The sequence below is a fragment of the Coccinella septempunctata genome, chromosome 2, assembly GCF_907165205.1.
Source record: "Coccinella septempunctata chromosome 2, icCocSept1.1, whole genome shotgun sequence".
Classification (NCBI taxonomy): domain Eukaryota; kingdom Metazoa; phylum Arthropoda; class Insecta; order Coleoptera; family Coccinellidae; genus Coccinella; species Coccinella septempunctata.
Window position 1 is genome coordinate 4,006,347 of NC_058190.1, and position 13,421 is coordinate 4,019,767.

At 34.8% G+C, this 13,421-nt stretch overlaps 1 protein-coding gene across 5 annotated transcripts in view; it reads right to left on the reverse strand.

The window, feature by feature from the left end:
* LOC123306633 (oxysterol-binding protein-related protein 3-like) overlaps positions 1-13,421 on the reverse strand; it is a 56,026-nt gene that overhangs the window by 14,667 nt on the left and 27,938 nt on the right. For 4 of the 5 annotated variants that reach the window (XM_044888725.1, XM_044888724.1, XM_044888723.1 and 1 more), the window contains 5 exons: positions 11,984-12,278; positions 8,312-8,523; positions 8,105-8,257; positions 7,840-8,011; positions 2,451-2,680 (listed from right to left, as the gene is read on the reverse strand). In XM_044888725.1, the coding sequence (XP_044744660.1) occupies positions 2,451-2,680; positions 7,840-8,011; positions 8,105-8,257; positions 8,312-8,523; positions 11,984-12,278 (1,062 nt within the window). The remainder of the gene's footprint in view (positions 1-2,450; positions 2,681-7,839; positions 8,012-8,104; positions 8,258-8,311; positions 8,524-11,983; positions 12,279-13,421) is intronic. The other variant, XM_044888727.1, reaches the window with a different exon arrangement.

Consider the following 13,421-nt stretch of genomic DNA (forward strand, 5'->3'; position numbering starts at 1 on the left):
CAAGCTAAAATTCATTGAAGATTGGGTTGTGATACATCAATGTATTCAGAAAAAAAAATTAAACTAGACAGGGTCTTCCATTTAAAAAATACCAAGTTTGTGCCCAATCTTAAAAACAGTGGTTTGAAAAAAAATTGATTACGCCACTGACTTTTATGTGAAAAATCTCCATCTAACAACAACAAAAAACGTAGTTGGAATAGGGAAAAGAGCCATTTTGAACTGCTTGATTATTCTGTGACTTCTATAGAAAAAAATGAATAGTTTTAACATTCTATGAATTTTCATCAATCCCAAGATTGCACTTTGCCGTGAACGTTCTTCAAAAATATTTCGTAGGTTTTGACAGATTTTGGCGTTGCTACGGTAACGTCACGCACAAAAATGTTTCGTGAATATTGAAATCAGTTCGAACCTTAGAACATAGAATATCAGGAAGGAGCTTTTTCGAATAAATGTGAGGGGAATTGTGCGACGGAAACGGCCATATTGGTCTTCCAAGTTCTGATTTGAAAAGTGGCAGACTTGGAAATCAAATGATTCTGTTATCTGTGGCCAAATGAACAAAGTGATGTTTTAACTTAATTATGGTAATTTGGATTCTTGAAATTTGCTGGAAATAAGGATTTTGGATATTTTAGCGTGGATAATTCATAGGTAGGTGATTTTTTAAGCTGAATATCAGGTATTAATTATGAGTTTCTGAATTTCATGACATAACAAGGTTATCCCATGACAATAACACTCCATGAGTTAAGTCATAGACCTTAAATCCATTAAGTATATAGCCAAGCAGTGTTAGGCGGGGTGAATTTCCGCTTTGATTATTAATTTGAACGAGCGTGAAAAAGCTTCTGACTTTACGTCAGTGCTTTACTAATTTTTTTGATTAATCAGAATCAACTGTCTATTGAAGTTAGTTTTTTGGAAACTTCATTGTCCCACGCCACTGTTGAAACGGAAATATATGTCGGCCATATTTCTCCTCTATTCCGGTCAAATTGAAATGAGCAATATGCTCCTTCCTGTTATTCTATATTCTAAGGTTCGAACCGCAAATGACTGTCAATCTGTCTTATTATTTGTGTTCTGTGCTGTCAATCGCTTGTCATATTGCGATGTGAAGCCTTCGAAACTATTCATTTTGGCGAAGATTGATCTAGTGACGTCAAACAGAATATACGGGGTGGGCCATCCATAACTTTCCACCCCGAATTTTGAGCTTTGGGATGGAATAACGAAAAAACGCTCGAACTGGTCAAATTTTCTTCAAAGGAGGACGAAGGAGGATATTCAAATGACTACCCCTTTAGCCGCAACCCCTAACAGCTCTCATTATTGAATAGGGAAAAGGGGTCGAGCAGCACCTTGTTGGAAAGGCAATTCGATTTCCTGCATGAGTGTATTTTTAATTCATCGCTTTATTATTATACAGAATGACTCAGCATTCCATCAATAACTTACACACGCCGAATTTGGATCTTTGAGGTGGAAAAAACGCTCGGACGGGTCAAAGACTAAAGAGAAATTATTTTTGAATAGAGATAATAGGTCGAGTTGCTTTGTTGAATCACCTTTTCAAGTGGTAGCGGCTAGAGGGGTAGTGATATATCGAATTCATTTTTTGACCCGTCCGAGCGTTTTTTCCATTTCAAAGATCCAAATTCGGCGTATGAAAGTTATTGATAGAATATTGAGCCACTCTGTATAATAATAGAGCGATGAAAAAAAAATACACTCATGTAGGAAATTGAATTGTCTTTGAACAAGGTGCTCCTCGACCCCTTTTCCCTATTCAAAAATGAGAGCTGTTAGGGGTTGCAGCTAGAAGGGTAGTGATATCAAACTCATTTGAACACCCTTCTCTGTCCCCCTTTCAACAAAATTTGACCTGTCTGAGCGTTTTTTCGTTATTCCATCTCAAAGCTCAAAATTCGGGGTGGAAAGTTATGGATGGCCCACCCTGTATATGTATTTTGAAAATATTTTTGAGGGTAGTTCAACAAACAAAATACATCTAGAATTGATCAGAAACGATTCATGACATGTCAAAATTATTTATCCGAACATAGAATTTTCCTGTGGTTTCCGGAAGTCGAAGAATAATTAAGTAGTTCGTATTTCTATTTGGACGGCTGTATTCCAGTTGACCGAAAAAATGAATAATTGAATGGGACTTCCTCAGATCGAAAAACTCATTCAGCCATCAAAGCACACAAAATTGTCGAACTAAAAATAATCTTCAATATGATTGGTTTCTCGGGCTGGTATCAAACAATCTTAAAATAAATTTACAAGTTCCGTTAGTGAGAGTTAGTTACGAGCATTCAGCTACTTCTAGAACGGTAAATTTTTCGGTGCTACAGAAACCTCTCAAGAGGGCTTACTAAAAAAAAAAAGCTCAAACTGCAGAAGAAAAATGAGAAATGTTATTGATAAAATAGTCTTACCCCTTCGGAGACATGATCTAAAAGAGAAAGCTCCGCAATATCAGCTGCATCATGTATCTTCTGCAAGCGATTCCTCAAGTCCGTGTTCTGTTGAATGGCTTGATTGAGACTGTTCTTCAGGTTGACTATACTCTGATTGACGTTGGATTGACTTTCAGAATCCAACGCGTTTTTGAGCCGTTCACGTTCAGTACTTAGGCCGAAAGAGAAGGTTTTCAGACTATTTAACACTGAAAATCGAATAGAACAATTGATTTTAGTGCGGCTGGAAATGATATGAATATATAGAAGGTATAGACAAACTTGTCACTAGGCACATTATGAAATGATTATATTCAGGAAGGGAATTTAGGAAAGATGATAACGTCGACCACAATGATAATAATGGATTTTCTATTTTCTGACGAATTCTTTAAACGTGGGCCATGAAAAGCGCGGAAATTCCTATGAAATGGAGGATTCTACGGGGTGTTCTGAGTCTATAGATATACAGAGTTTTAAGTATGGAACGTTTCAATTATCTCGGAAACGGATCGCACGATTTTGTTATCCGATATTCCTATTTGTTCTACACCTCAAAAGTGGACATATACTTCTATCATGAAACATTCAAAGATTATATATATACACTCCATTCACTTTTATTTTAGTACTCGGTTGGCCATGAAATAATTTTCTCAAGCTTTTATAACTAGAACGGAGTAAGGTTGGCACTCATGAAATGTCGTTAACGTCATAACGCCGTTGCCACAACTAATATGAATTAATATTACGAAAATGAAAGAGATTGGAAAAGAGAGAAGAAAGGGTTTCAGGAAGTGCTATTTAGAATTATTCAGGTCCTCTCGTTTAAATAGTTGGTAACCCGGATATTCTAATATCTACATCAGACGGTAGCGAATATTTTCAATGTGAATTTAAGATATTTTTCATCTTAACCTGAACGAATTATATTTTAGCTGAATGTTTCCACAACCAGAACGATTGTGGATGAAGAGGATGACAAAGAATTTCCCTCTATTATTATACCCAAAAAAGTGGTGGCATTTGAGACTTTTATTTTATGGTGAACGCTTGCGAAAAGTTACTACCTAAAGGATTTTCGATGACTGTCATCGTAGAATATGTAAGTTCTAGAAAATCAATTTTTTTATTTTTCATTTGACTTGTCCTATACATTATCAATGTCTTAAGGTATCAATAAATATATAACTATTATCATTATACCAAAGTATTAAAAATAAACAGCCATAAATACGATCCAGTTGTCCTGTTAATTGTTTAATTCTTTTGACTTCCATTGATGCAAGATGATTTTTGTTGAAGAATTTAACATTCTTGTAATCATCCGTTAATTCTTCCGAGAGATACCCAACCCCAACCACTGCGTCCTATGTATTTCATCTTCGGGTTGATTTTTTTTAAATTTATAACTGATGTAACGTGTTCAACCTTTAGCTAAAGAAGATAAACAACATTAACTCTCCTCAAGCTACTGCATATTATGTGTCAATACTTTTCTTCCATAGCAATATTAAATATATTTAAAAACTGATCTTTTGTATTTTCCATGCGAATAATTAGATTTGGTATGCCTTCAATAAGTTTGTATAAACACTAATTATGTTCGTCACATATTTTTGACTTCATATTTTTCGAAGTGATTCGACATTGTGATGAAATACGTAATTATTGACACTTTTACGTTAAACGGACAACATAGCGTTGATTCAAAACCCAAAAATATTTTGACAAGCGTCATCACCCACACATTTTTGTACTATACACAGTAGAATGTGCCAAACTTCCATGGCCAACCGAGTGCTGAAATAAATGTGAATCATATATTCAAACTTCGGCCAAGATGATGTAGATGTAGCTATAACTCCTAAATTATGTCATTTAGGTAGGAAGGCTCTTACATGAAAAGGCAAAAAGTATACAGGGTGATTCATTTAAAAGAAATCAATAAATCGACCCTTTTTTAATACCCGGTAAACTCGTCAAATTTATTCAGATCTATTAGATCAAGCTGTCCAAGTTTCTAGCGAAACAATGTTTACGGATGGCTTTTTTCCCTTTTTTAATCATAGACGAACACCACCAAGATTTTGTGTGGATGCACAAAATATCTACTTAATTCTTAGAACTCCTTTTATTATCAAGAAAATGATTAAAAACTGCCTTCCGGACGCCATCAGTAGGGGGCTGTAACTACACAGGAGGGGAAAGGGCTCAAAAAAGACAAGTTTATATGAAAGACCCACCCTATTTTTTGACAAGGAATCACCTCTTAAATTTTTTCGCAACTCTTCATATACGACTACTCTAATTCTATTAACTTTACAGAAAAGAGTTTCAAATAAAACTTTCCTCTCTTTAAGTAGAGCATCTCCTAAAATTATTCAGAACTATACAAAATGTTTCGTTTCTTCTGCACAGCTTCGTTATTTTAAATGGAACACCCCATATGTTTTTGCATTTTTGAATTCCCTGTTATATTTGAATAAAAGTTTGATGACTTTTTAAATATTTCGACAGTTTGAGGTACTTACATAAAGGACTATAGCTCCGTCCCTTTTCTATGTAATTGATATAAATTTGGACTGTGTCTAGTCAATAAATGATATACTAAAAATTTTCTCTGTGCATAACCATATTGTATGTATCAAGGGTCCACGAAAACGTAGATCCATTATCAAAACAGAAATTCATCAAATTTTTAAATGCAACCCATATTTTTTCCCTTCATTATTTAAACATTTTTTGCTGGCTTTTAACTGTTTTAAATAATTCATTATTTAAACATTTTTTGTTGGCTTTTAACTGTTTTAAATAATGAAGGAAAAAGAAATGAAGATTTTGATGAATTTCTGTTTTGATAATGGATCAACATTTTCGTGGACCCTGTATATAATATGGTTATTTACAAAGAAAATTTCTGGTGTATCATTTATTGACTAGACACGGTGCAAATTTGAATCAATTACATAGAATAGTCATAGCTATACTGCCTCCTAAGCCAAAAACATGTATCACGAATTTCTTATTCCTTCATATAAGGACACTTTGAGTTGTATTTAATCCATTCCCTAAACGAAATAGAGGTTCTTTCATTCACCACAATGCACCACAAGACTTTCTCAACAAAATTCCCAATTTCAAATGTTCGTAGGTGCGGTTTTGAAATTCATTAAAAGTCCTTATATTTCAAAACAAGAAAATTTGAGATACGCCTTTTTGGCTTAGGGGGGCAGTATAGTCTTTTATGTAAGACCCGTTTGCACCAAACGCACTGTGTTAAGGGTCCCTTAAAATGAACCCTTAACTTAAATTACGTAACACCAACTGTTAAGTGACATTTGAATGGCTGAAGCTACCCTTAAATTTAAGCGCTCCTGTAATGACCATTCTAACCTAAAATAATTTGTTGAACTGGCTCCAAAACTTCCCATTTTTGATGGATTTTGAAAATTAAATGAATTCATTACTGAAGCCTTTTCTTTTGCCTTTATTGTAATACCATCAGTGTTTTTTAATTTTCAATTTGGTATATCATACTATATTGAGATCAACAAGCATGCATACATCCTACAATTTGCCGATGACACAACCTTAATATCCCACCACAAAACATTGGAAGAATGTATGAAAGAACTACAGAAGTTGGCAGATGTTACGGTGGCATGGATGAGACGATGGAGAATACAACCCAACCCTGCGAAATCAAAACTCATCATCTTCAACCACAAAATCAACCCAAGCTCTCCCAATATAAAACTTGGAAATGACACAATTACTCCAACAAATTCATGTAAATACCTGGGCATACAGATCGATAGCAAGATGAACTTCAAAGCACACTTAAAAACCCAAAAGAAAATAGCAACCACAGGTGCCGGGCACTTCAGGTCTCTAACATATAAAAACCAAGGAATCAGCAGTAAAACGGCAACTATGATCTACAAGATGATATGCAGACCTTTATTGGATTATGGGCATACGATATTCGCAAATTCATCAAAAACAGCTTTGGATATTATAGGAGTAGCAGAAAGAACTTGCTTACGAAAAATTACAAAACTAAGACATCCCAATAACACACTCCACAATCCACCCAATGAACTTTTATACCAGATAACAGAAGTAGAACCAATACTGGAAAGAATGCAAAGACTCGACAAAAAATTCATAGCTAACCAACACAATATCAACATAATCGAACCATTGATACACCACTACAATAGAGAGTTTGCACCAAAGGCAGTTACCAGCTTTGCCACTTTTCGAACATCTGAAATCATTACCATAAAAATAATCATTACCTCCCAATAGTTTACAATAAGCTTCATGTGAAACAATACTGTATTTAACTGGCTGGAAGACTCCGGTCGATAGCCGTTTGATTGTCAAATCAATAAATTTAATTTCTCTCTCTCTCTACTATATTTAGCAACAAACTCTTTTCTTCTGTTGAGAAGTTGAGTGTCCTTCGTAAATTACCACCACTTGCTTGGCAATCATTCACCGTATTCGTACTAACAAGAGCAATAAGTACATTTTCTTCACGTTCCTCTTCAACAATAGTAAAACAAATCCACACAAGACCTTACAAAGAAAGTGTTGTAGTTATATAAACTTAGGTACCTTTTATTTGACAATCATTATCATTATCAATATTAATGCTAATTCAACAACGAAAATTTGTTACTCTTTGATAATATTATAATATTATCCTTGACACTGAATGACAGGACAATAAAACTAGGTTAGTGAAATGACAAAGATCATCGGCAACCGACCAACCAATGAAATGGCTTTATTGGACTAGGATGAAGTTGCACCAAAATAAAAAACTGAAATATCACTAGATATAAAAATTTAAGATTCTGTTAAGCCACAGTCGTGCAACTGGGAATAAAATAAAGCGTCCATTTACTTTAAACGAGGCTTAGTTAAGTACTCCTTTTAAGGGGGATTGGTGCAAACGGGCCTAAGTACCTCAAACTGTCAAAATATTGGTAAAAAGTCAAATTGTGTTATCAAACTCATAATGTAAAAATATATAGGGTGTTTCATTTAAAATAAGTTGATAGCTGTGCAGAAGAAACGAAACACGCAAATTATCTACTTAAATTTTTGATCAATTTTAAATGGTTTTTGGAACTAAATTAAATTTTCTTGAAATGACTTCCATTTTAATTTTTTCTAATTTCAAACTTTTTCAAGGCGTGACGCGTTATGAACGAATATTTCACACCGGCATCCAAATATCAGCACGTTGCATATATCTATTCGAATGCAGACTTTCTTGTTCTTCTAACGCTGGTAGCTCTAATTCCGCTTAAGAATAAGTATAGAATATATTTTGCTATAATGAAACACTGACCTGTTTTTGCTAAAGTAACGAAGTCATCTCGCAACTGAATCTCCGAGGAGAGAGAAATCACATCGGTATTGCTTAAACTATCTGGAGTAGGTATAGTTATAGGAACTGGCAAACTGGTTCCGGTGAGAGGTATTTGCTGGGGCCCACTTGAAATACCACTCAAGGAATTAGCCTAGAATATAAAAACTCGAATCAAAAAAAATCATCAAGATAACATTGAAAATAATAGACAAACTGTATTAGTATCATGCGAATTTTCACTTACAGAAAGAGGGGAAGTATTATCACTATCAATATTTTTATTACTGAATTGTATAGTTAGATCTACACTACCACCTTTAGAGGCAGATTTCTTCTTTTTTAAACCGAACTTTCTTCGGTCTTTCTTTATATTTGGAGACAGAATCTCTGAAGCGTTCTGAAACATCACAAACACAATAATGAGGGAATATAAATTATTTAAAATTCTTACATCATGAATCACTGAAGCAGACTCCAACTGTTTTAGAAGCCTCGAGAGCTTCGTGATATTGAGCTCGATACTGATTGCGTCACGCTGAAACTGTTCTATTGACGTCAAGGATTCTTGCAACCAAAAACTGAGCCTTCCAGAGCCGCTCGGACCTTTCAATCCACGGTTCAGACTACCATCCCTGCTGACAATTTCCGGCGTCCTTGGTATACCTACGACAAGAATTCAATCATTCATTGATGTATCCCGTTACCGGGAATAAATCTACAAAAAGACAAAAATAGAAAAAAAAATGAAACGGTGCGAACAGACTTATAATTTTTAAGGACTAATTGCGACTGTGTGCCCTTCTGTGACTGAAGAATCCCAACCGTAACCTACAGATCCTTCCACACTCCGGGCATGGATAGTCACCAACCAGATCTGGTCGCCACTGTATCATGAAGGCGAACATTTTCATCAAACTTAATTGACTTCGAACCATAAAATGAAAATATTATGGGAACTGAATTTCGTTCTTAGAGAGAGAAATAATATGAAAGAAGAATTAACAAGGTTCACTTTGAAATATTTTTCCAGATATTTTCCTAGTAATAAGATGGTAAAAATTGATAACAGAAATCATATATATTTGCTTCGTTTAATCGACAAGTGAAAATTTGGACTGAAGATTTAAATATTTATCAGCCACGCTCCCTGGATACAGGAGCCAACTTTTTCAGGTCAAATATTTTTTTCATCTATCGATAAATCTATCGGAACTTCCATACCTCTTATCAAGTTCAAGATTCGTGTTGACCCGCGTAATTGATACTGATAATTAAATCGCTGAATAGAAAACCCACTTGTGACACATACCGTTTATCGGTTTATGTCAACTGATGCTTCGAAGAAGGTGTTTTCCCAGATTTTCAGAAGATAGCGAAGGTAATTCCCGTTCTTTAAACAATGTGGCGATAAGAGCCTACCCATTAATTAGAGACCGATATCAATTCTCCCAATGATATCGAAAATAATGGGAAGTTCAATGAAGAATAGATTAATAAAATATACTAACTGACAAAGAAACTGCAACACCCAGAAGGAGCAGTTTGAGTTTTGGATTTTTTTTCGTAAAACATAGATGGTAGAGCAAGGAGTAAATGATTAAAATTTGGAGAAAAAAATCGTGAAGGTTTTTTCAAGTGAACATTTTTTGTTACTCAAATATTGTAGTCGTTTTTTGCAAATTTATTAAATTTTACAACAAACCAGCTGTTCGAGGAGATCCAAAGTCGATGTTTAGTTGTTGTTAAAATGCCTAGAGCACGTGTTTGCGGAATTTATCGCCAGCTAAGTGAATTTGAAAGAGGTCGAATTATTGGTCTGCAGGAGGCGGGGTTATCATTTCGAGAAATCGCTAACCGTACGATCTAACTACTGTTATAAGGTTAAGAGAAAAAGGCCGCCTGTAACTGTCCGAACGGTTTACCGCCGTATAAGGTCTTTTGGACTGCAGCATTATCGACCCCATCTTGTGCTACCTCATACGGTTGAGCACCGACGGCAAAGATTACAGTGGTGCAGAGAACGACAACATTGGAATGTGGAATGGCATCAGGTCGACTTTTCTGATGAATCTCGAAGACGTGAACCTCATCGTGATGTTGAGCGTCATGTACACCAGACAGTAGGCGTTATGGTATGGGGTGCTATTGCACATGGAAGTAGGCCACGTTTAGTCTTTATTCGAGGTAACATGACAGCGCTGCGTTACCTTCAAGAAATAGTGGAGCCATATGTTATCCCTTACCTTAACCGGCTCGAGAATCCAATATTTCAGCAAGATAATGCTCGACCTCATGTTGCCAGAGTTAGTTTAAGCTTTTTTGGAGCGACTCATGTGAATTTCTTGCCATGGCCGCCCAGATCTCCCGATATTTCGCCCATTGAGCATGTTTGGGACATCATGGATAGAAGGCTTGGAAATTTACCCCAGCCCCCACGGACTTTGACGGCTCTGAGACATGAAGTACAGGTAGCTTGGGATAGTATTCCTCAAGAAGAAACAGACCATCTTCTTGCATCAATGCCAAAACATGTTGGGGAGTGTACAGGGTGGGCAAATTTCGATGTTTTAGCACTACAGCTTTTAAACCAGAGGAGATAGACAAAATCTGATACCCCATTCTCGTTCTCTTTTTCTGAGAAACTAACAAGGGTAGTGGTCATTTTTGGCCACCTTCTTTTGTTTTCGAGTTATAAGCGAAAATTGGAAAAATGGTGATTTCGAAATAAATTTATAACTCTCCTAATACTGACGATAGGGCTCTGAAATTAAAACATTATACAGGCACTTTTTTAAGTAGAATCCAGTGGCGTGCTTGTCTTTTTAGCAGGATTTTTAATTACGAAGCTATGATTCAAAATTATGTTTTTCTAAATGGAAACACTAGATTTCTGTGCAATTGTTTGGAAGCTAAATTTGTAAAGATTTCAAAAATATATAACATCATATGGTTTGCATCAATATAAATAATAGAAAATGGCGAAAAACTTTTTTCTCAATATTTCTATGGTTTCAATTTTTGACGAGCACAGAAAAATAGAGCTTCCTATAATAAGAGCAGTCTCCTTCCGTCAATGTCATTCTTTCTATGCTTTTTACTAATTTTCACAAAAATTGAGTAAGAAGCATAGAAATGAAAGGACCAATAGAAGGAGACTGTGGTTATAATAAGGTGCTACATTTTTCTATTCTCATCAAAAGTTTAAACTATAGAAATATTGAGAAAAACGGTTTTTGACCATTTTTTATTATTATATATATGTTATATATTTTTGAAATCAGGAAAAATTGAGCTTTCAAAAAATTGCACAGAAATCTACTGTTCCCATTTAAAAAAACATAACTTTGGGTCATAGCTTCGTAATTAAAAATCCTGCTAAAAAGGCAAGCACGCCACTGGATTCTACTCAAAAAAGTGTCTGTTTGATGTTTTAATTTCAGAGCTCTATCATCAGTATTAGCGGAGATATAAATTTATTTCGAAATCGCCATTTTTCCAATTTTCGCTTATAACTCGAAAACAAAAGAAGGTGGCCAAAAATGACTACTACAGAAAAAGAAAACGAGAATGGGGTATCAGATTTTGTCTATCTCCTCTGGTTCAAAAGCTGTAGTGCTAAAACATCGAAATTTGCCCACCCTGTATAGATAACTACTCGTTGGACAAACACATCATTAACAAATTTAATCAAAAAAATTGTGAGCCCTTCGTTTCTTTTCTCAAAATTTCAATCATTTACTCCTTGCTATACTATCTATGTTTTACTAAAAAAATTTAAAATTTAGATAGCTCCGTCTGGGTGTTGGAATTTCTTTGTCAGTTAGTATATTTCAAGATCAACTTTCTGAAGCAAAAACATGGATAGAGAAATAAAAAAATAATCACAGATTATCAGAATTTTTTCTTTATTCTCACATCTTGTATTTGATCAGAGTTATTTTTTCATGCTGATATTTTGACAAAATCTTCGAATGGTGCAGTGTTATTTCACGACACATTGGGTGTTTACTCAACTGCTTTCTCAGAAGGTCCCGATTTTGATCAAGGCATACAAATTCTTGAAACTGAATCTCTTCATGAACTAAACTCTATCATTATTAGTAATTTCTCAAATTTCACTTACTTGTCAATCCATCTGGTGCCTTGAAAAGAGAGCCGATATTATTTCCGTAGGTTAAAATATGCTGCCTATACAGTCTATGTGCGGTGAGTTGCTGTACCCAGGCGTTGAAGGTTTCCTCAGTTTTCGCTTTCAAATGATAAATGAATTCTTCGGCATCTATGTCGATCCTCCTCCTCTTCAATTTTGTAGATATCACCGAGAGGCCTATATCCACCGATCCATGGATTTTTCCCTTACTGATTTCATTGGGTCCTTTTCCATAAACCAGTATGCCTTTTTCTAGCATGAAATATCTCTGAAAATAAAAACATCAGTCAGTCAGTAAACCAGTGCTGAAATAATAGTTATAACATGTAATATGTGATCTCTTTTAGCTGAAGAAATGAGTTGAATTTTTTTTTCGGAAATACGAACTTACTATACTCCATTCAAATTTATTTTAGCAGTCGGTTGGCCATGAAATAATTTTCTCAAGTTTTTGTAACTAGAACGAAGTTAGGTTGGCACTCATGAAATGTCGTTAATGTCATAACGCCGTTGCCACAACTAATATCAATTTTTATTACGAAAATGCCGAAAGTAATTGAAAAGAGAGACAGGGTTTCAGGAAGTGCTATTCAGAATTCAGGTCCGCTCATTGAAATACATCGTTATATCCTGATATTCTAAAATCTACAATACGTCAGACGGTAGCGAACATATTCAATGTAAGAGAATTCATATAATGTTTCATCTGAATCTAAACGACTTATATTTCAGCTGGATATTTCCACAATCAGAAAGATTGTGAATGAAGACGATGACAATGAATTTCCTTCTATTAGGAGACCCAAAAAAGTGGTGGCATTTGAGAATTTTATGTTTGAGTGAATTAATGTGAAAAGTTTACTACAGGATTTTCGATAAATGTCATCGGAGAATAAGTTTCCTAAAATGGATTTTTCGATTTTTCATTTGACTTATCCTATACATTGTAAATGTCTTAAGGTACCAATAAATACCTAATTATTATAATTGTATCAATGTATTAAGATCGAGATTAAGATGAATAGCCTCAAATACGCGCCAGTTGTCCTGTTAATTGCTTATTCATGTGAAATTTGTGTTCAAAGGTGAAGTTCATCTTAACTTGAAACTTCCTTCAATTCCTTTTACTTATATTGATGCAAGATGATTTTTGTTGAAGAATTTAACATTCTTGTAATTATCTGTTAATTCCTTCGGGAGATACCCATTCCCATGCAACCACTGCATCATGTGCATTTCATCTTCGGGTTAATATTCTTGAAATTTACAACTGATGTAACGTATTCGAACTTTAGCCAAAGAAGATAACGAACATTAACTCTCCTCAAGCTAGTGCATATTATGATATTATACTGATCTCTTGTATTTTCCATGCAATAACTGGATTTGGTATGCGTTCAATCAGTTTGTA